Source organism: Dysidea avara, chromosome 6 (assembly GCF_963678975.1).
Source record: "Dysidea avara chromosome 6, odDysAvar1.4, whole genome shotgun sequence".
Taxonomy (NCBI): Eukaryota; Metazoa; Porifera; class Demospongiae; order Dictyoceratida; family Dysideidae; genus Dysidea; species Dysidea avara.
The window spans coordinates 1,728,983-1,754,403 of NC_089277.1; the positions used below are offsets into that span (position 1 = coordinate 1,728,983).

The following is a 25,421-nucleotide window of genomic DNA, read 5'->3' on the forward strand; positions in this document are numbered from 1 at the left end:
CAAGGGCCATGAGGACAGATTTTTTGGATAAGTAGAGTCGATTGTCAAAAACTCCAAAATTTATCTTGAGGAACATTTATAAAACTTTAACTGGGCATGCATCTTCTAGCTGCTGTACTGCTGAAAAAGAGGTGGATGAACGTGTTACTGCTACTTTGCTAGATCTTGATGATACCCAAATCATTTTAGATCTATGAGAAATGACAAAAATCTACAACATTTGATGCATTTTGGAATGAGCTAGAGGAATATTTAGAAAAAATCACAACAGCTGCTGATGAACAGAGACAAGTGGATGTGATGCATATGCCACTAGCTATATCTATCTGTCATCTACAAGATGTCAGATTATCTACAGAAAAAGCACACAACTATGCCAGCAGCTCCTTCTACTGAATGGATAAGGTTGCAGTTTTGGCCATAAAATCCATATTCTAGTGCAGTGCTGAGGTACACTGGATGATTTCAGGTGAAGCATGGTGTGCAGGTATGGCAGTTGAGAAAAGACCACCCAGATGCTAGATATGTTTTGCAACATTCTAAAGTACGTGAAACGATTTGTAGTAAAGTACAGATGTTTAGATGATGTCTTTAGATGATAAAGCCATAGTCCCTGTAGGTGAGCCACATTGTCCAGTATCAACAGGAGTTAGAGGCCACAGAAAATCATTCGTTACTGTAAATGGACCACAAAACAATTCCCTAGACCATTGTTTTCACATTCATGGCATTGTTCTATCTGTGTCGTTTATGGTTGACATACTCTTATCTGAAAAAGACCCTTTCTTTTATGGAAAGGCATGTGTGGTGCTCAAAGGCAAGGTTTCTCAACCTTCCAGTCCTCTAAGAGATGCAACTGAGCTAATTCGAACCTTAGAAAAGGAGGATCACAAGCCTATTTTCAATCACTGTTAGTGATGGTGGTCCCGATCATAGGATTACATTTCTGTCTGTCAAACTGAGCTTCTTGCTTTGTTTCGAGCCCTTGATTTAGATATGCTGATATCAGTCCACACTTGTCCTTATCAGAGCTGGACAAACCTGGCTGAGAGGGCTATGTCAATTCTTAATTTGGTCTTACAACATGTAGCTTTAGCTAGAAAGCCAATGGCACCAGATTTTGAAGATATGCTTAGAAATAAAAAATATCACTTGCAGATGTGCATAAAGTTCTACAGGAGAATAATCCTGGTTTCAAGAGGCTCTATGAGATTCTATGTAACAACCAATTAAACTTTCAAATGACTGATTTCAAGCAATGAAAGTAAAGGAACAAGCAGTTGGTGTTGATTTTGCTGCAAGCACGGATGAAATCAACAAAACCTTAGATTTTCTTCTATTTTTGGAACCATCCATTGAAAGCAAAAAGGATCTAACATCAAAAATTATTAAACAATCTGAGCCTCTTCATCATTTTATAGAAGCACACTGCAATATTATGTTTTTCAAGCAAAAAAGTGTCAGAACAGTAGTTGTCTTCGTTGTGCTCATCATCCTGTGCATATGAGTTTAGAAGATTTTGAAGCGCTTTGTTTATTGCCTTTTCCTTTACTGGATTCACAAAAAGACTCTTACTGTCCATTCAGTGAAATGTATGGACGAAAGCCGTCAGACAAAGATCAGCCTTCAAAAGGTTCATATAGCTTTCAAGTAGGGATGAGCCTATTTTGCTTTTTTTCCCACCTATTTTTTCTTTCCAGCAATTCTTTTTTTCTCACCTATTTTTCTCAAAATTTTGCTTGAAATTTCTCTATATTGCTGAGCGTCAATAAAATTTAATTACAGTATCTCAAGCTTACAAACATGTGTGACTGCTCTATTAGAATATTTTGTACATAGTGACTGCCCTATTAGAGTATCTCGATCTTTAGTCGCCATTATTTTTATCTACTTTACCAGTTAGGCACTGGAGGGTGTACACAGAAAGTAGAGCCTGTTCAAGGTGTTTACCCATAGCCTAGGAGCCTAAGCGAAAATCTTTGAGCTAATTATTCTAAAGTGAAACAGGACAAATACCTAGAAGGGCTGAAAAAAAGCCAACCCCTTGATCCGCAGTCCACCCAAATTCCGGCCAAGCACCATACTCGGAGCCAACTTTGGGGAGGCCACCTAAGTAGGAAAATGTTATGATTCCTATAACAAATGCTGTCCTAACACTATACATGACTGTTCTATTAAAGTATCTCGATCATTTTCATATAAAATGTGCTAAGTTTCCATTCCTTGGTGCTTATTTTTCAAATTTTCCACCTATTTTCCAGAATTTTGCTCTTTGCTTTTACCAATGTACTTTTCCAAAAACATTGCTGGCAAAATTGGCACACCCCTACTTTCAAGAAGTAAAGGAACTTAACACCAGAAGGAAACCTTTATTTAATAATGGCAAAGTCCATAACACCATTACATGCAGAGAATGTTTTAAGCCAAGGTGCATTAATGCCTTGCGAAAGCTGAACAAACTGGAATCTGCACTAGTACAAGAAATTGATGATTCAAGGATGTACACTTGTGGATCAGAACTTTTCCCACCATCTTCATGCCACTATGACACAATTGTAGTGTGTTCAACTTTATTGTGTAGCGATAAAATATACTACAGTATAGTGCAACGACAGTGTCTTTTCCTCAAGTTTGTTACTACTGTGGTTTGGATGAAGGGCTGATTAATGATGATTCCATAAAAGAGTTGTGCAAACAGTTTGTGATTGTGAGGCCAATTTATTTTTTATGTCATGCTGGTGGGAAGAGCCCTGCAACTAGGAAGCCTAATAATATGAAAAAACCTAGACAAAAATAGATTTTAACTGTGTATGTAATAGTTGTACTACTATAGTTACATTAATTATTTACATTTTGTATGCTCTTTTGCTTAAAATTTTTTATCATTTTCATTTTCAAAGCGACCTACCTACCCAAATTTAAAATATTTTTGCCCACACAACATAAGATCAAATAGGTATGGCCTAATGCACTATTTTCCTTATAAATAACTGCCTACACAAATTATTCACTATCACAAACTTCTCTAGATACAACAGAATATCATACCTCATCAAATGTGCTGATGTCCATTTTGAGCTCCTCCACTATGTACTTCACTGTATTGACCCCCTTCCTATCAACAGCCCGGTGTAGGGGAGTCTTGTGATCCTGTAATGATAACAGGTTAAACACCATCAGCATTACTGTATTATATTAGTAATATTGTGCACTTTATATTTAGTTTGGTAGGGAAAATGTTTACCTTTGTAGCATAAGTTGCTACAAGGCATACAATATAATATAAATTGAAAGTTTTACAGATTTTGCAAACTAGCTATCATGCTACACAAACAGGTAGCTGTACCAGTCATTAGATCAACTATCAGAAATGTCATATATCAGTTGTATATTTTATCAGATTGATACTACATGTCATAATAGCAGCAGATACAGATATATAATTTGATATATAGAAATATACATGTTAATGTATGTGTATAGTGTACATAATAGATGTGATAACAATGTCAGTTGTTGTAGTTATTAATGACAATACAAATCCAACACATTAGTCCTTGATATTTCAAAATTGTAATGGGGTATGTGCCTTTACCATAGCAATTGGCTACATTTATTGGTTTGAGGACAATATGATACACCAGCTATTGGAATATTACAAACTCTCATATCAGTACAACACTACAAGGAGTGAAATTTAATGCCAGCTAATTATAAATACCCTTAGTATCACTTTCTAGATGATCTATAACTTCTGCTGTACATTTTAGTAGCCACTGCACTTATCCTGTAGTGGTCATGCTCTTAAGTAAAAAGAAACAAGATAAACAGGTCACTCATGAACTATCACGAGTAATATCATTGCACACTTTTTGATGGTTGATATTAAGTATTCTTCAATGTACTACTAACAAAGAGAAGCAGTAAGGAAAGGAATTATGGTAGTGTACCGCTACTTTTGTATGTATCAAGTGTTGGAAAACCAGACTTGGTGATGATCACTTCAATTACCTATCAACAGGTTAGCAATGTTTACTGTGTTGTTGCAGAATTGCTCCAGTATGAGACTGTTATATTGTGAAACTGTACGTTGTTGTTGCTGTTGTTGTGATTATTCACTCAAAATTTTTACACAAGTATAACTATTACACCTTATGGCTATATACCAGACAAAGTTTTGCAACATTAACTTTGTGTTGCTCATTCCTTTAATATTGTAGCTATATGCTTTCAAAACTAAAACACACATTGAGAATCAAAGAATAGCTTTTAGAATTAACTGCCAGTACTGCAAAACATTGAGATACTCTAATAATGCAGTCACATTAGATAAATATGTGAGTTTGTGACCAGGCCTGTGAAAACAGTGCATGTGGACACAAACTATACACAACAGGTATTATCTCAGTAGTGGAACAGAATATTAAAGATTGCATTCTGTAAATTGCATCTTAATTGTTTACTTAAGAGCTGAAAAGTTTATTGCTATATCATAATGGTATAGAGATGTGAAAGTTTGAAAAAGTAATAAAAGGCATTGAGTGTTATGTCAGCATAATGCTAGCATATTAGGTGGATATTTCAGGTAAAATTCTATGAAACTGATTGATACTTTCTAATAGAGCAGTAGTTGGAAACTGCAGACTGCAATGGAACACTAAAATGCATTGTACATTAGAGGTGTACCGATAATCGGATCGGCTAAAATATCGGCCATCGATATGGTAATTTTTACCAATATCGGTATCTGGTGCAGGACAGCAGGAGGACCAATATCGCTACCGATTTTTATACAGTAGCAATAGTCTGTACATAAACGGATTATTTCTACATTATCCATGTGGCTCTTTAGTGCCAGTGGCCTATTGTTCACTCTGAAACAAGGGCTATGCTACGAGAGGCCATATAAATACACGTGATTCTAGTATTTGTTACTGGAAAGCTTATCGCAGTCTTTACAAATGAAGCAGTTATAGAGTACCTTGTAATAAAAAGAAGGGTCACAGATAACCAAGGAAACTTGCTGTACCAGCTTTCTCACAAGCCATTAGAATGCGGAGTAATGCAGAAATATCCGTTTAAAGCTTCATGGGAAGTATACATAAAAATGTTTGTGGGTGCCTAATTGTCTGGATTGCACAATAGAAACCCAAGCTGGATATTACCATAGGCGGAGTACAGCAATGAATACATGCGCATGTTGTTGTAGGATAGGTAAATGTACACTTTTAACTATAATGCAAATATCGGATCAACTATCGGTTATCGGCTTCTTTTGGTGGCATCAATATCGGATATCGGGACATGCCAAAAACCCATATCGGTACACCTCTATTGTACATAGCTCCATAGATCAATATACTCTATAATAGAACAGTCCCTTTGTACTGAAATACTCTAATACAGCAATCACTGATTAAAGTATTCCAAGAAAATTTTACAAAATGTTGCTAACCTAGGAGCATAATTGGGAACACTGAAGTGAAAAGTTTGGGAAAATCCTGAAAGAATTATGGGCAAACTTTGAGCATATTTGACTCAGGCCTAGAATTGAATCATTCACTTGTAACTGAATTTGCAACGATAGCATAACCCTTAGTATAAAACACTGATTACCTGTGCATTAGTAAAGATTTGTTCTGTGGGTCTAACTATAGAAACCGGGATGCAGAGGCAGTGGAGCAGGCCAAAGAGTGAAGGGCCAGGCCAGTTAAAGACCAAAAAAAGTCACTACCTGCTGACAATAGCTGCTCTCCACCAATTATATCTCCTTATTTATAACTACATATACGTAGTTAAGTAGCTTGCTACACTGGTTCTCTGAATACTGTGACTGCTCTATTAGACTATCCAGATCCAGACCGTTCTATTAGAGTATCTTGATCATTTCTTGGAAACAGTGTCCCATAAAAGTGGGGGGCCATGGCCTCCATCGCCTATGTCAGGATGTCATCTTGTTCTATTAAAATTTTAGCAATGTAAGTTATGGACTTTTGTTTACCTCATGTTTTCTGTGTGGCCTACCCTACTGTACCTAACAGACAGCTATAAAGCAAGAAGGGGCCACAAAGCTACAGTATTGCCCAGAGGTAACATCACAATCCCTCGTGAGTGCTCAAATAACAGTGTCTCCTAGATCCACCTATGCAAAGAAAAGTGCAAAATTATTCTACAAGGTAAGAAATGGCTGAAACTAAAGTGAGTCAGTGCTGAATTGATAGCCCAAAACTTTGGAGTTATATGTGACTGAATTTGACAAAACAAGGCTTCGACGCACAAAGCTTTGTTAGGAGATATGGCGATTTTAAGGAATCATTGTGTAATAACTTCCCAGTGTCTACAGCTGTGCAGACAAAATTTGCACCAATTGTTCATCTGTTCACTAGCTATCACTGAGTGGGTGTATACATTTCTGATACCCAAAATTCTCCCTGTTTTGAGAAGCTTTTTTCGAGCGGGTAATAATATCACAGGCGATAGTAATAGGGTGGGAGGGTAGGGGTGGACGGTGGTCTTAATATACGGGTATAAAATGAAGTAAGAATACGATTGGAATCCAGAGGCCAAGTTTGGGCTCTCCATGGCCCTCCATGGCCCTCAAATTACTCCGAATTGACTGAGAACACTATTGGCGAGCTTACTGTGAAGTCCCAGCTCACTACACACCATTATCACAAAGCCATGGCCATTTAATGGTGCCAATCTCACACTCGTGGCTTTGACAGGGTTGGAAGAAAGCTGCTACAGAAACCAGACTTGCCAGTGCTGAAGGAAGTACAGTGTGAAATATGATAGTGTATTAGACCAGCAATCGTAAGTTTGATTTTGTGTGTGTGGAAGCCTTGTTATATGAAATCCGGTCACATATAGACACAAAATAAAAGTTTTGATGGAAATCAACATACTAGGGTCTGTTTATTGCACTGGCTGTTCATCAACAGTTATTTTATAGAATGAGACAAACTACAGTAGACCACTGGAGATCACTAAATGCTGTGCTACATTGATTAATTCTTTTAGGTCAGTCAAAAGTAGCTCATTATTAAATGTACAGGCTATAACATGTTATTGTAAGGCTTCATATAGTTGGCTTAGTCCTACCTTATAAGGAACAGGGGTATCATAGTGATACTATTTATTGACACATCACTAAAAGAACATTGTGACTAAGTAAAAAATCATGTAACAATAAGGCCAGGCAAAGTATATTCACAGTTATTGTCACGGATTTACCGGGTATTAGTTTTACTACACTACTCTACTAATGACTATTTGTGACTGGATTTTGGAAAAACGATCCAAATCGCACATTAGAAGTTTCGAGATAAACAGTTTTAAAGAATTCAAGCCAGCATAACTCTCCAAGGATAGCAAGCATGCGTATGAAATTTACACTAAAGATGCATCAATCTGTTACCTTTCAGACCACTTCCAATCTTGTAGCTGCTTGTAGAGTTTCCCACCAAATAAAATGGAAAATCTGAGCTGTTGGACGAGCGAAGTAGTATCACGAGTGCTCACAAAGGGGTGGAGGGTGGCAGGGTGGGCAAGGGCTAGACCTCAAAATGGAGACAGACCATGATTGGAGTCCAGAGACGAGATTACAGGGCTGTGCTGGCTCCTTAGTGATTGATATGTAGCAAAATACACAGAAAAAACGTCTGGCCAACATTGTTAGGCTGTCCACCAGTAAAAAACTGATTCTTGCCAAGCCAGGTCTTTCGCAAGGCCTAAAACCACCATTCAAGCTCTACACAGCCCCCAGAAAAGACATCTATTGAAACCGGCCTCGAGTAGTTTGATTGGTACTGAGTGTAAAAACTACTAGTACGATAGTGCAGCTATCCACTGGTGGTGTTAGTTTGATTTGCCTGATGTGCGATTTGGATCGGTTTTGTAAAATCTGGTCACATTTTATCATGTGATTTCTTGATTATTAATATTTCTGCTCACGGCATCTAGCACAAGTATGCAAAGCTGTAGCAAAAGGTACTTTGGAGACAAGCCAAAGCCCTATTTGAACTTAACTGGAGCCTTAATTTACTGGAGCCTAATTTTCACAAATTTCCTGGGGGAGTGAGAGTGAGCATATGCCCCCAGACCCCCCTAGATAGGCATGTTTTGTATGCAACTGTACATGTGCTTTGCATACTAAGTAGACATGAGGCTATATTGTTCCAGTAATTGAGCATTATGCTTTTGAGCAGTGCTCAAAAATTACCTATTATACTTTTTAGAATTACCCATTATCCCCACAATTATGACACTATAATTGGCTAATAATGCCAGTTTATTGCTGTATCAGATGTGTAAGCTTAAACGGAGGAGGTTGGTCACACGTCATCATTCATCTCATGATTTCAAAGGAAGGGTTGAACTAATTCAACCTTCACACCTCTTAATATTCTAAAGGATGGATTGTATATCCATACCAGAGCGTCCCAGTGATGTTACAAATCTTCTCAGTACAATGCGCTGCTTTCCTAGCTGCTAAAAAAGCCTTAACACATGAACAACGCTTGGTTGCATAATTTTGCATCATAGGATTATGATTTGTGACCAACCTCCTCCTAGTTTCTAATAGTCTTGAATACTTTAGCTGGTTGCTGTATTTTATCTCAATGTGACTGCTTTATTAGAGTAAAATATTCAGTGACTGTTCTATTATAGTTTCACTACTCTATTAGAGTATCTCGATCTTTTTTAATGGAATGCAGATTTTCCTACTGTTAATGCTTTATAATCACTTCAGAATTCTAGAATAATTCCTGATTCCCACACATATCTATTATACCTTAAATTATGCTGGTGTAATCGCTGCATCCCTAATAGTAAGCCTATAAGTCATGTGTTTCCTATTGTTGATTTACTATAAACATATAGCTAGGCCCTGGCATAACCAAAAGTCTGGCTACACTCCTGATGAGTAATATAGAAAGTCACATGTACTTTACAAATGATTATGTTATTAACTTACTCTTTTGAAGGTTAAAAGGTTAATAATCTTGATTTATATTAAAGTTGGAGACTATTCAATTTTTACTGATACATCTCAAGTATCCTTTAGTGCAATATTATTTATTTTTCTGACTGTAATAGCATTCTATTAATGCATGTTGCACTGTAAAGCTTAAAATAATGACTCCTAAAGTTTATGACTCATGATCAAAAACTATATCCATCTCCCAGGATGTGGTGCCAACTAACATAGACAATCTACCAAGACTTCAGTCACTATTAGCTGGACAGATAAATATGCATACCATCATTCGCTTTATTTTCATGCAAATATTTTGTCTAGTTTCATATGATTAATGTAATGACTGCTCCATTACAATTGTATAAAAATTTTTGTGCAAGAAATTTTCGTACAAAATTTATTTTACAATGAAAAAAGCAAATTACAGTAGCATGTGTTTTGATTCATAATTAAATTATAACCATGTAATTTTATTACTGTATTAATTTTCAAACTACATCAACGATCAATTAAATTTTACAGCATAAACAATAAATACACAAACTTGATGTACAGTTGTATAAACTTGCGAATCCCACAAACAAAATAGAATAGTTACAAAATTAATATATATAAACTATATATACTTGACAGCCAGTTTGTATAAGTGCTTATACTTAGCAGCACCCATAATAAACCCAGACTTTCAACAAGGACTACACACATCAATAATGTACAAAACTGTACAACTTAAATGCACATAAGTTGAAGTATTTACATTAATAAGTAGTGAAAGGTGGCCATTCCATACCAATATTATTTTCATTATGCAGCATCCTCATTTGTAATTCTAGTAGCATAATCTTATTGGATTGTAACAGTGATTAGGTTAATTGAATCTAATAGCCAGTAAATAACCTCTCATAATGCCAAATTGTTGATAGTGTACTTCCAAGACAGCTGCATGATTTTTAAAATTCCCATCCGATTTACTCTTTTCCTTATATCTAATCATTGTTTGCATTCCACAGTGGAGAGATGGTAGAGAGTGCAGAATCTTTTTTCATGACTGCTCTATTAGAGTATCTCAATCTTGCATACATACAAGTCTGGGTTTATAGAATAGCATTTTTGGTATATATGAATCAAGCTCTACCTCAATATTACTGTGAAACATAGTCTGTAAGCTAGATAGCTATATCTATATACTATGCAGCTAATCATTTAGTTATAATGTTGTATAGAAAATCAATAAATAATCACCTGATGCATTTCTGGCAGGAATCTAATGCCACTAGGTGGTCAAAACATTATATTTAAGCCTAGCTAAATAGCTAGCTAGAGGAATCAAAAACTTGTAATTATTTTAGTCATGCCTCCTACTATATATAGTCTCACACACAAAGAAGAAACTTTCATGCCGCTACTCTTGATGGAAGGAAAGCTCAGTCCATAGGAAATCATGTTGTGCATAAAATGATAACAAAACTATGCAGCTGTGTAGTGAAGGTTTGTTGGGTTGTGCTGTGCCACTCCGAATCCTAATTATCAGGCAAAGAACAGTTCCGTGCCAAATCCACAGAAAAAAATTGATTAACTTCTGCATGCAGTAGGTTTTTATCAGCTGTAGACCTTAATTTATGCCAACTATGGGAAGGAACCCATATTTTATTCAGAGAGCTAGCATTTTTATGCCTTCTGTACAGAACAGTGGTGTAGCTACACTGGGGCCCACTGGGGCCTGTGCCCCACCGTCAGCTTTCCAGGCCCCACCGTCAGTAAATGTTGCAAGTCACGTGATTCAACGCGCGATGATTTTTCACAACGCTACCATGCAGATTTTTATATGAAAATCATCGCTGCAGATACAATTTCTTGTTATTTCGCTATTACTAACATCAGCGGACAAAGAAAATTAAAATTCCATTAAATGCCCACTATCACGTGATTGCAAGTTCAAATGTGTGAGTTGGAAGGAAGGTGTCAGTAAAATGAGGCTGTACACATCATCATTATATCAAGTCGGTGATAACATACTACTCTATGACAGGTGTTGAATGAGGTGTTCTTGATAGAAGATGTGCAAGAGGTTTAATAAATGAAGTATTCCTCACTGCAAAAAGGTTGTGAATAGTGAGCTGATAGTGATTGGAGATTAGACCTATGATACTAAGGAGATGGTTAAGATGACATGGCACATGCTACTACGCATTCCTTTTAATGCCTGCTGTGGTTTAGCGGATCTCCAACACTGCAGTGCTGATGTGTGACATGTTGCTAGCCGATGATTTGGATCAAGAGTTAATCTGTGAGAGCTGTGGAAGAAGAAATTAGGTAAAATTGCATGCTGGTCGAGCAATAGCGTAGGTTGTAGGGTCAATTAGCTGCAGAAACAGCAGTGAAGCAGTATATTTAGCTAGCTAGGCACAACCATGCACTTTAATAAGATTTCTATATAAATGTGTAGGAGTCCACAGTGAGATGGACTCGTATGTCATGTATTTATATTGCATGGGAGGACTTGATGCGAAGGTGTGCCCCACCTAGGCCCTACCATCACTAAACGTCTAGCTATGCCTCTGGTACAGAACAAAACAGATTGAAAAAGTTGAGCATAATAAGTATTGATTTTGTCCATTGCAGACCATATCCTTTAACAGTTCATCAAGTACACTGTAATATTAGAGTTCTTATAAAACAAGTACACAAAAATAGAATTTTCAACTAATCTAAGAGTAGGGACCACAGCCAGGGCCGCCCAGAGAAATTAAGGGGCCCAGGGCAAAGAGTTAAAGTGGGACCCTTGACCCAAGTTGTAAGGTGAGGACCAAAAAAAAAAAAAAAAAAGGTCACAACTTGCTGGCAATGACAATAACTACCCATCACCAACCATATCTCCTTATCTATAAGCTTGCTACACTGCTCCTCTGAAGAATACTGTGACTGCTCTATTAGAGTATTTAGATCTGACTGCTCTATTAGAGTATATCGATCTTTTAAACAGATATTCAGGGGGCCCTTCCTGGGGCCCCTTTCAGGCTGGGGCCTGGGGCAAAATGCCCCAGTTGCCCCCCCCCCCCCCCTGTGGGCGGCCCTGACCACAGCACATCGATAAAAAGTACTGAAACAAGTTGGAGTAGACCATGATGTTAGAATCACAGTAAAACAATAAGAAGTGCTATATCCCTTCTGTGCTCTAGATTAGGGTCCGCAATCCAAAAAATCAACTTTCACAAATCAATCCCCCTACCATTGTGGGATGTTCATTGTAGTATCCCATTGCTAGATCCACCATGAAACCGGAGGCACAATTGTTGTCTTCACAGAACTATCGATTTCAGTATTTCGTGAGATGCAAAAATTATTTTTTAAATTTCGTGCTCTACACAAAGAACAGGATAGAACTTGCTGCTTAGCTAGGTATTATCTAGAGTTAATGTAGTTAAAAAGTACGCACAGTAATAAGTAAACGATTCACTGGGTTACCGGCACAGGGTCGCTTTCTCTCAAAAAGCAGAAAACAAAACACGAATTTTCAAATTCAAAGTGCCCTACCAGCCAAGACAAGAAAAGCCAACTCTTCCTCATAGTGATGTGATAAGGTTGGATGCATAGTCTGTCTATGCTGTTAGTCTGGAAAGGATCTGAAACTTCTCACCATCTGGGTGAAGAAGGTCAAAATTTTCGTGCGTCATTTCAAGGGATTCTCTCAATGGTACCAAAGTGCTTTCCAGTACTTCTGATACCACACTGGTCACTTAATTTTGTTCAGAATGATGATAAAAGATGGTTCAAAACGTTTGGTAGTAGTAGTAGTTGGTATTTCTATGATTTCATATGATGTGGTATACCAGCAGCTCACCAGGAGCTCCACCCAGCTCGAATCAAAAATGAAAGATTTTGTGCATTTTTCGGTTTGCTTTGGGATGTTTTGAAGCATAATGGTGATGTAGGGTGATCTAGTGAAGATTCGAAGCTGCTGTGGAACGTGAGAGGTGAAGTCAAATTTGGACGATTTTGCTGCCTCCCTTGATGCATAGCTTAGAGCGAGGCGTGGAAGCTGTGATTGACAACCGCTATTACCAAACGTTCAGGGACATAGTTTTAGTCTATAATTGTGACTGGGCCTGCGAAAATAGGGCATGTGGGCACATGATTTTTGCCTACTTTTTCAAACTTCCATCACTCACAACTTTTTATTCCATTATGCTATAACAATGCAATGTTCAGCTTTTTTTAAGCATTTAATTGGCTTTATGATGCAAGTTACATAATGACAATATTCTGCTCTGGTACTGAGATATGACCTGTAGTGTGGCAAGGTGTAGTTTGTGCCCACATGCCCTGTTTTCGCAGGCCCGGTCACAATTGATGATTGTTGTGGCTGCAGAAGCACTGGAAATGGCTAGAAAGCGCGACACAATTCTTTGATGCTGCAGAAAATTTTGACGCTCGTCACCCAGATGGTGAGAAGTCTCAGATCTTTTCCAAACTAACAGCATAGACAGACTATGCACCCAACCGTATCGAAACTCTATGAGGAATAGTTGGCTTCTCTTGCCCTGGGTGGTAGGGCAGTTTGAATTCGAAACTTTGTATTTCTTTGTCTGTTTTTTCAAAGAAATCAACCCTGTGCCGGGCACCCAGCAAATCATTTACTTATTTCTGTGCGTACTTTTCAACTACAACAACTCTGGATATGATTTGGCTAAGTAGCAAGTTTCATCCGGTCCTTTGTGTGGAGCACGAAATTTTAAAAATAAATCTTGCATCTTGTGAGATACTGAAAATGATATTTCTGTGAAGACAACAATCGTGCCTCCGGTTTCATGGTGGATCAAGCAATGGGATACTACAATGAACATCCCACAATGGTAGGGGGATTGATTTGTAGAAGTTGATTTTTCGGATTGCGGACCCTATCTAGATACCATAATGGAAATGCACAGTAGGGATCTTCTGCAATCCACTCATATACCGAAAGAAAGAAATGACATCACGTGCCCCAGTTATCAAGACACACGGTAGTGTGTCGTGCGGCCCAAGAAGCCGGCGCGCAACACCCGTGAGTATATTGACAGGAAGAACGAAAACGCAATCTTCACACCTCCGTAGCTCTGTGCTGCTCTTAAACTGCTATAAAAAGCAAACGCCTTATCCGATTGCCTTGACATTTGGCATAGAGAAAGGGGGTATAAAGGCGCATCTCGGTACCAACATTAGTTGGAATACGATAAACAGGCAAAGAGTTATTAGCGATTATTCACGAAAAATAACACCAATATGTTGTCACGCCTACAGGGTAAACCGCGTATGGAAAGAAGCTGAAAATCAGTGGGTGAATAGGTTAACTATTGAACCTCAAACCTTTTGTGGTTTGAAAGAAATCGAGCTAAAAACCAGGAAGATACAACGAAAAAACCAACCGTGTGTAACAATTACGCAATCGAGATTAGCTAATAAAAAAACAACAACTTGCCAGGCCTACCAGATAAACTGCTTGAGGTAATGCTTAGAAAATCGCTGTACAGATGGAGTAATCATCTTAGAAAGGCTCTTCAATGGTGTAGAAGAATCAGACTTAAAGCCACGGAGTTATAACACGAAATCCAACCTGGTGTAGCAAGCGCGAGATCGAGATACTCTAATAGAGCAGTCACCCTGAAGAGAATTCAAGAGATCAGGTAGAAACAAGTAACCTGTATAGAGATCAGCTACAAACAAATCACCCTGTAGAGAGTTTACTACAAACAATTCACCCTGTAGAGAGATCAGCTAGAAGAAGTTACCTTGTAGAGAGTTCAACTAATAGTTCAGCTAGAAGAAATCACCTTGTAGAGTTCAGCTACAAAGAAACCACCATTTAGAGAGTTCAGCTACAAAAAAATCACCCTGTAGAGAGATCAGCTAGAAGAAGTCACCTTGTAGAGTGTTCAGTTACAAAGAAGCCATCATGTGAGAATTCAGCTACAAACAAATCGCCCTGTAGAGAGATCAGCTAGAAGAAGTTACCTTGTAGAGAGTTCAGCTACAAAGAAACCATCATATAGAGAGTTCAGCTGCAAAAAAATCATCTGTAGAGAGTTCAGCTACAAACAAATCTCCCTGTAGAGAGATCAGCTAGAAGAAGTCACCTTGTAGAGAGTTCAGTTACAAAGAAACCACCATGTAGAGAGTTCAGCTGCAAAGAAATCACCCTGTGGAAAATTCAGCCACAAACAAATTGTCCTGTAGAAAGATCAGTTAGAAGAAGTTACCTTGTAGAGAGTTCAGCTACAAAGAAACCACCATGTAGAGAGTTCAGCTGCAAAGAAATCACCCTGTAGAGAGTTCAGCTAGAAACAAATCACCCTGTAGAGAGACCAGCTAGAAGAGGTCACCTTGTAGAGAGTTCAGCTACAAAGAAACCATCCTGTATATAGTTCAGCTACATTTCAAGTCACCCAGTAGAGAGATCAACTGCAAAAAAATATCCTGTGGGGAATAATGGACATGTAATAAATAATATGTATATAATTTGTATAATTACTAATAAAATCAAAAACAATTGAAGCATTAAAAATCTTCTTTAAGTTCTTTTCTTCTTCCTGTGGTAAAGAAAAAACACATGGGTTAAAAACCCCCAAAGCCAGCCATAGGCCGGCTTTGCAGTATACAAATACAAAAAGAAGTGATATCTAATCGGTCTTGGCACCAAATTCACCTAGATTGTCGTTATTAAAATGTAACCATTAACCTACCATCCCAGCCATTTCTTGGCCGCCACCTTGGATTTCACATCTTTTTTCACCATGGCCTTTTTGGGGGCCGCACCTTTTTTTACAGCTTGGCTGTTTTTGATTAGATTGATATTTACATGCATGTTCTATTAGAGTACACATGACTGCTCTATTAAAGTATATCGATTTTTTTACAAGCTTTCAAGAGGGCTCATGTTACCTCTGTAAATCCCTCCCTGAGAGATGAATGCAAGCTTTATCAATGGTTGTGCTGTGCCATACACTATTACTCACTCATTTTGTCCTGCCACACTAAATGGTATGATAGGGTCCTGCTGTAAACTCAGAAGTCTAAGTTTTACAAGGGGGTTCTGGAACCCCTGGGAACTCCCCTCCTTATGCCCCTGGTATGACCATTATATAAATATTTTCGAAAGATTCTAAGTAATTCCACTTTAGTGAAAAAATTCAGGCAAGTAGCATTAGTAGTTAGTGAGTTATGAATTTTACAAAAAATTGATTTGTTTTGGAAGTTTATGCCTTGGTGCACTGTACACGATATTGCTTTGATTGAGGTTAGTAGGAAGATGAGCACTGTGTATACACTCCTCTCACTAGTGTGGAGAATTTTCAGATGAATCACAATGCTTAAGTTAAAATTGTCAGTGCTCCTAGTACCATACAATGTAAATAATAAGATCTCTGACAGTTACTGTAAATATCTGTATAGAAAAGCTCCATTCAATGTGTACAGAGATGGCCACAGCTGCAGAAAATAAAGCTCACCTTCATGGGATATGTATTATACAGTCTGTATAATTACAGGTTCCTTTCCATTCACAAAACAAAATTATTTTGTTTTGCCTTGTAGCATGAGACATTTTATTCACATGTGCAGACAGGGACACACACACACACACACACACACACACACACACACACACACACACACACACACACACACACACACACACACACACACACACACACGCACACACACACACACACACACACACACACATACACACACACAAAGTTTCTTTGATCAATTTTGAGATTAGTGTTCATATCTGCATGGACTACAGCTGCCTGTGGGCATACACCTGGTTTAATACACTAAAGCAATCTCTTGATTGATGTTTTACAATTATACTGCTCATCTCCTACATCTTACTAGCTGCTATGTTACAACTACCAGTCATATCAACCACACTAGTTATTCCATTGTAATAGTGTTTGATCCAGCCACGCACTGTGGTATAAGCCTACATTGTGTATCAGCGAATGAGTATACACTACCACATCTTCATCTGTGTGTATAAATGCACTTATCTAAGTGGTTTTGTCTGGATACCAATAAGTTGGTTACATCAGCATTGCAAACACTTCTAGCCGCCTCCTGCCCTTCACAAAGCTATATAGATCAAGACACACGATAGTGTGTCGTGCGGCCCAAGAAGCCGGCGCGCCACACCGTGAGTATATTAACAGGAAGAAAGAAAACGAAATTTTCACACCTATGTAGCTCTGTGATCCCTTATCCGATTGGAACCAAATTTGCTAGAGTTAGGGGAGTCTACATACCAAATTTGAAGAAAATCGCTCAAGCCATTTCCGAGATACGAGCGAACAAAATTTCGTTTTAATTTCTTCGTTTTTTTCTTCTTCTACTTCTTCATTTCGCACACTTCGCAAAATTCGCCATAAAACACGAATGCGTGCTCGGATTGGGCTGAAATTTGGCACACTTAAAGGGCTCATTAAGGCGGATCTCCGTACCAACTTTGGTAGGAATCCGATGAACATTCACGGAGTTATTACCGATTATTTGCGTAAAATAAGGTCGAAGGTCTGTCACGCCTACAGGGTAAACCCCTTGGAGGAATCAGTTGAAAATTGATATGTGGATGGAGCAACCATCGTAGGAGTGCCTTTTTGTGGTTTGAAAAGAATCGGGATAAAGACCATGGAGATATGACACAAAACCCAACCTGTGTCAAAATTACGCGATCGATTTTTATGAATAAAAAAACTATTAGTTTTCGTGTCTACCAGGCAAACCGCTTAGAGCAACGAGCTGAAAATCAGTATGTAGCTGGAGTAATCATCATAGAAAGTTCTTGCAGTAGTACAGAAGAATCGGATTACAAATCACTGAGTTATGTGATTCGAAAGGAAACTACGTGCAGCAAATGCGAGATCGAGATACTCTAATAGAACAGTCACACTAATAAAGCATTCAGCTGCATGTATAATTTACACAGTTATATTACGTTGCAAGTTATTCTGTAGGGAATTCAGCTACAAACAAGTCACCCTGTAGTCAGATCAGCTAGAAGAAGGTACCTAATAGAGAGTTCAGCTACAAAGAAGCCATCATGTAGAGAGTTCAGCTCAAATAAATCACCCTGTAGAGAATTCAGCTACAAACAAATTGCCCTGTAGAGAGATCAGCTAGAAGAAGTTACCTTGTAGAGAGTTCAGTTACAAAGAAACAATCATGCAAAGAGTTTAGCTGCAAACAAATCACCCAGTAGAAAGTTCTGCTATGAACAGATCACACTATAGAGAGTTCAGTTAGAAACAAGTCATCCTGTAGAGAGATCAGCTAGAAGAAGTCACATTGTAGAGAGTTCAGTTACAAAGAAACAATCATACAAAGAGTTTAGCTGCAAACAAATCACCCAGTAGAAAGTTCCGCTATGAACAGATCACACTGTAGAGAGTTCAGTTAGAAACAAGTCATCCTGTAGATAGATCAGCTAGAAGAAGTCACTTTGTAGAGAGTTCAGCTACAAAGAAACCACCATGTAAGAGAGTTCAGATGCAAACAAATCACCTGTAGAGAGTTCAGCTAGGAACAAGTCACCCTGTACAGAGATCAGCTAGAAACAAGTCACCCTGTAGAGAGTTCAGCTAGAAGAAGTTACATTGTAGAGAGTTCAGCTACAAAGAAACTACCATGTAGAGAGTTCAGCTGCAAGCAAATCGCCCTGTAGAGAATTCTGCTACAAACAAATCACCCTGTAGAAAGATCAGCTAGAAGAAGTTACCTTGTAGAGAGTTCAGCTACAAACAAATCACCCTGTAGAGAGTTCAGCTAGAAACAAGTCACCCTGTAGAGAGATCAGCTAGAAGAAGTTACATTGTAGAGAGTTCAGCTACAAAGAAACTACAATGTAGAGAGTTCAGCTGCAAACAAATTTCCCTGTAGAGACAAACAAATCACCCTGTAGAAAGATCAGCTAGAAGACGTTACCTTGTAGAGAGTTCAGCTACAAACAAGTCACCCTGTAGAGAGTTCAGCTAGAAGAAGTTACATTGTAGAGAGTTCAGCTACAAAGAAACTACCATGTAGAGAGTTCAGCAGCAAATAAATTGCCCTGTAGAGAATTCTGCTATAGACAAATCACCTTGTAGAAAGATCAGCTAGAAGAAGTTACCTTGTAGAGAGTTCAGTTACAAACAAATCACCCTGTAGAGAGTTCAGCTAGAAACAAGTCACCCTGTAGAGAGATCAGCTAGAAACAAGTTACCCTGTAGAGAGTTCAGCTAGAAGAAGTTACCTTGTAGAGAGTTCAGCTACAAACAAATCACCCTGTAGAAAGATCAGCTAGAAGAAGTTACCTTGTAGAGAGTTCAGCTACAAACAAGTCACCCTGTAGAGAGTTCAGCTAGAAGAAGTTACCTTGTAGAGAGTTCAGCTACAAACAAATCACCCTGTAGAAAGATCAGCTAGAAGAAGTTACCTTGTAGAGAGTTCAGCTACAAACAAGTCACCCTGTAGAGAGTTCAGCTAGAAGAAGTTACCTTGTAGAGAGTTCAGCTACAAACAAATCACCCTGTAGAGAGTTCAGCTAGAAACAAATTGCCCTTTAGAGCATTCAGCTACAGACAAATCACCTTGTAGAAAGATCAGCTAGAAGAAGTTACCTTGTAGAGAGTTCAGCTACAAACAAATCACCCTATAGAGAGTTCAGCTAGAAACAAGTCACCCTGTAGAGAGTTCAGCTAGAAGAAGTTACATTGTAGAGAGTTCAGCTACAAAGAAACTACCATGTAGAGAGTTCAGCTGCAAACAAATTTCCCTGTAGAGACAAACAAATCACCCTGTAGAAAGATCAGCTAGAAGACGTTACCTTGTAGAGAGTTCAGCTACAAACAAATCACCCTGTAGAGAGTTCAACTAGAAACAAGTCACCCTGTAGAGAGATCAGCTAGAAACAAGTCACCTGTAGAGAGTTCAGCTAGAAGAAGTTACATTGTAGAGAGTTCAGCTACAAAGAAACTACAATGTAGAGAGTTCAGCATCAAACAAATCGCCCTGTAGAGAATTCAGCTACAAACAAATCACCCTGTAGAAAGATCAGCTAGAAGAAGTTATCTTGTAGAGAGTTCAGCTACAAACAAATCACCCTGTAGAGAGTTCAGCTGCAAACAAATTGCCCTGTAGAGACAAACAAATCACCCTGTAGAAAGATCAGCTAGAAGACGTTACCTTGTAGAGAATTCAGTTACAAACAAATCACCCTGTAGAGAGTTCAGCTAGAAACAAGTTACACTGTAGAGAGATCAGCTATAGAAACAAGTCACCCTGTAGAGAGTTCAGCTAGAAGAAGTCACATTGTAGAGAGTTCAGCTACAAAGAAACTACCATGTAGAGAGTTCAGCTGCAAACAAATTGCCCTGTAGAGAATTCAGCTATACAAACAAATCACCCTATAGAAAGATCAGCTAGAAGAAGTTACCTTGTAGAGAGTTCAGCTAGAAACAAATCACCCTGTAGAGAGTTCAGCTAGAAACAAGCCACCCGTAGAGAGTTTAGCTAGAAGAAGTTACATTGTAGAGAGTTCAGCAGTTTAGCTGCAAACAAATCGCCCTGTAGAGAATTCAGCTACAAACAAATCACCCTATAGAAAGATCAGCTAGAAGAAATTACCTTGTAGAGAGTTCAGCTACAAACAAATCACCCTGTAGAGAGTTCAGCTACAAACAAGTCATCCGGTAGAGAGATCAGCTAGAAGGATCACCTTGCAGAAAGGTCAGCTACAAAGAAATTACCCTGTTTCATATTTTCTTCTTCCTGTAGTAAAGAAAAAATGACAGGTTAAAAAGCCCTAAAGCCGGCCATAGGCCGGCTTTGGGGTATACAAATACAAAAAGAAGTGAAATCTAATCCAAAACAGCCAAGCTGTAAAAAAAGAGTGCGGCCCTGAGAAAGGCTATGGTGAAAAAAGATGTGAAATCCAAGGTGGCGGCCAAGAAATGGCTGTGATGGTAGGTTAATGGTAAAAATTTTAATAACAACAATTCAGGTGAATTTGGTGCCGCTTGGTCTTGGCACAAAATTCACCTGAATTGTCGTTATTAAAATTTTTACCATTAACCTACCATCGCAGCTATTTCTTGGCCGCCACCTTGGATTTCACATCTTTTTTCACCATAGCCTCTTTATTTACAGCTTGGCTGTTTTGGATTAGATATATCTATGTTTAGAATATTTGTATAGGTCAGCTGCCAAAATCAGACTGCATAAGAAATGTGTTGGTTTAATGGTACAGAAACACACTTCACACCGGACCATGACGTTTGTGCTTATATTGTTTATTACAAAAACCTGTTCACATAGGGTAGATAGTATAATATGTGTGATGTGCTCAGTTTGTTGTTTGAGTATATACCACATTACAGGACAAAATATTAGCAGGGATAAAACTATCTGATATGAGAATCATAGATGTCCAATATACAACACCTTTTAAGTATTAAGTTTTCATCACACAAATTAGCTACATTATTATACCTGTATTACACTGCTACATATTTCAGTAAATTACCACTAGTGTGGTTTTTCACAGTACCCAACTTCAAATATTGTGATCATAAATTACAGTATTTCCATCAGTGTACACTCTACACCTAACTACATCACTCATACAACATTACCATATATGTACACGTGTCATTACAGCTTCAACTGTCACTGTTTGTTGAGGGCATGGCTTGTGGTCATCACAAACCAAAAGCAGATCACTTAAACACATTTCATAGTCTACAACACCAGCAGCCCTCCAGCAGCAGTATTTGTAATTACACTCTATTCAGGCTGTTTTGGGTGGGTAATAAATCTCATATATTTCACCTTGTTTTCTAATATACTCCATGCCTTCAGGCACAATATAATATTTGCTCAAAACTAGGCCTATCCAATCAGTATGCATTTTTCACGTGTAGTGATGTAACAAGGGCGCTTAATTTTGTTGTGTGAGTATGCATAGTTGCCATGGCGTTCTTATTATCATGAGAAAACCAGCCACTTTTGCCGAGCCTACAGCAGAAACAGCCATGGATGAGGTAAGTAATCTGAGTATAATGTAAAATAGAGTCTAAAGCAGTTATATGGATACAATGTGGAGTCTATGAAGTTTATAAACCCTCAGGCCCTTCTCACTTTGCTCATGCACTACAGCCCGGGCTTTCAGGTTAATAAATTTCATAGACTCCACATTGTGCCAGTATAACTATTACTTAGTTAATAATCTACTAGCCACAACCAATATTACAAATGGCTCTTATCCTAGCCTCATCTTAGTGCAACACATAAATTATCAGGGGTTGCTCCAGGGGAGTTTCTGTAGTTTCCAAAAGCTGGTCAAACAAGATTGAGACAGATACCGCAATAGAGTAGTAACATTAATAGAGCAGTCATTCTAATAGTACAGTGAAGTATTTTTAATATATTAGTATTTAACAAACTGCTGAAATTGTTCTCAAATTCAACTTTAGAGGATCTAAATTTCCTTGCCGTACACTTTAAACTAAGTCTTTGTGGGAGCATTTGTTAATTTTTGCGGTGTCTAGGCTTGCGCCACATTATTCTGGAATATTTCAAGCATAATAGGCTAGTAAAATTATGTGAGCCAGCATAATAGGTCAACTTTCAAGACTTTTAATTAATGCATATTATGTGCACCAAAAATACAGCAAAACATGAACACACTACATCTTAGTATATCAAGAAAATGTGTAGTGTTATCATTTTAATTGTTTCTTGGATGATCAATATTCACACTTTGCGGAATTAAGATCAAGACACTCTAATAGAGCAGTCACTTAATACACTAATGCAGTAGTCACAAAAATTGAATATACTCTAATAAAACAGCCAATGCCAGAGTATAATCTTGATTTTGAAACAATATAATTTTGAGCATAATAAGCATAATAGGCTGTTGTCAAAGCATATAATATTGGCTCAAGCCTAGTGATGTCTAATTGTCTGGATAGTGTAATAGATGACCACGCCACCATAGGTAACCAGGTAGAGATATGCTTGGTAGCTAAAGTTACTACTACGCTTCTTAACAAATCATATCAGAGCATGCTAATTTATCAGTACACCTGTAGTAATAATTATTTTATCTACATTTACTGTGTATATAAATATACAAATATACAAATATGAGGTCGATATAATTGGTATGGGCTCTTTAAGGTGCAGATAAATCAGTACAACTAAAACATCCTTATTGATACATCGCTACAGTAAGGTACAGTTGTAGGCCTTTCTTTTTATGCAATGATATGTAGTTAGGCCATGGAATTACCAAAAGTCTGGATTGGAAATCAGTTAACAATATTATGATATTATAAAAATATCACATACAATTAGTCAGTGGCTAATCCATAGTGGGTCACATGGGTCACATGTCCCATTTCAAATACAAACACAATTAATTTTTATACAAGATCAAGACACTCTAGTAGAACAATTAAAAGAACAGTCACCACAACACTATAAGAATCCTACACAGTTTTACTGAGTATAAAAACTTGTAACTGTAGCCCCATGGGCATGCACACTGAGCCTAGCCTGAGTCTGTTTGCTATTGATTTCTTACATCTCGTGTTCAACTTTTGTGTGATTTAGATGTTACTAAGGTTTAGTTATTTGCACATAAAACCAAATATTCCAATCCTGAAATGTATAAAATTAATACATTTAGCTTCTGAGGAGGCCTGACCCCCTGCTCCATACTATGCCTATTAGCATGGTGCTCCCCCTTGCTAAAGACTGGACAAGCTTCTGCAGAATTCAGATGTAAAAATGATTTTAACAATAAAACATGGTTGTCCCAGTCCAAAACAATTGGAGAGATCACATGTTCACCATTTTTTATATATGATACTGAGATTCAGTTTAACATTAACCAATAATAGTGAGAAAATTTAATTATAAACCAATAAAGGAGGTTGAATGAGAACTCTGTTTATTAATTACCAAATTCATCAAACTTTACCACTTTACAGTATACTAACAACTAACCTTGTCCTGACAATTGATGTCTGCTCCATATTCATGTAGCATCCTGATCGCATCAAGAGAATTGTGACTTGCAGCCCAGTGAAGGGGGGTCAAGTTATTCTATTAATGAAAAGAGACAACATGCAACAGTAATAATTATGGCACATCGCCATACTGCACAATATTATTATTATTATTTTAAAACATTTTGCGAAATTACCCACACATCATTGTATACTTTACCATTTACTATAATTTGCCATAAAGCAATAATAATTTCTTAATGATGGTGAAAGATACAATTAACATTCATTATAACAGAATTGAAATTGATCAGTATTTAATAGTGGTGGTTTCTTTTACTATAACCCATTAGTCACATCAGTGATACAAGGAGCAGATAGGATATTAAATGTGTAGTTCTATCAAGTAAGTATTGTAAGGTGATCATGTGATCTTGTTAACATCACTTGTATTGGTATGGAGAATAGTTACTTGTGTGTTTATCACTGACTATTAATAAAAATGATAACCTGAATAACAAACACTACTATACTGTAGCTAGTAGCAAAGTGTGGAACTTTTGCATACACAATATTAAAGCACATGTACATAGTATGGACCCACAGAATGTGTGTGAAGAATTTCCAGAATAGCACGAGTTCTCATTTATCAGCATCATTTGCAATTACATATGAAGTTGTGGTTTGAACTATTCACTAGAGCAGTCTTCAGTCTCAAAATTTAATTACCGCCTATGCATGTTATAAGTGAAATCATATGCTTATCATGTGCCAATTATCAACATGAGGTACCTATGATCAGCACAGTGACTGACCAATTATCAGTAGACTGTGCAAATTCATGTGTAATAATACCTCTCTGGTGCCTCATTAGTTCTTTGTAAAAATTTGTGGGATATACAGTTCTTGGATTTCACAGAAGATAAGGCCAACCATTCAAGAGATAATAAGGTTAGAGGAAAAAAGCATAGTGGTTTCCAATGCAAAATTAAATTACCTTTGTGCAACATCATGGTTAACCAGCATAGCTTGTATATAGAGCAGTTTAGGAACAATAATCATTGAATGAAAATGATTGTAAGAAATGTTTTAAAGGGTATGACGGCCCACAGTGTTAGTGGATATACACTGTAGTCTGTATACTTTATAGGTGCTGATAATTGGTATCTGTTGCTAATTGGTGACTTGGAATTTAATAGTTGCTAAAAATCAGAAATAATTCTGAACGATTTTCAGAAATAATTTTATTTGCAGTGTAATATAAAAATCTCTTGGAGACACTTTCCAAGCGATGCTGCAATAAATTGTATTAAGAGATTAAGATACTCCTACAGAGAATTCACCTACACTAATAAGGCAGTCAACCAAACATATATAATACAGTATCTTGATATTTTAAGTTAGTCACTTGTAAT

The 25,421-nt window shown here is 37.6% G+C and overlaps 1 protein-coding gene across 1 annotated transcript in view; it reads right to left on the minus strand.

Annotated features, from left to right (window-relative positions):
- Window positions 1-25,421, minus strand: part of LOC136258469 (uncharacterized) — a 121,046-nt gene that overhangs the window by 62,577 nt on the left and 33,048 nt on the right. Inside the window, exons 2-3 of the mRNA XM_066051778.1 lie at window positions 24,005-24,103; window positions 3,049-3,150 (exon numbers count right to left, since the gene is read on the minus strand). Coding sequence (XP_065907850.1) covers window positions 3,049-3,150; window positions 24,005-24,103 — 201 coding nt within the window. The remainder of the gene's footprint in view (window positions 1-3,048; window positions 3,151-24,004; window positions 24,104-25,421) is intronic.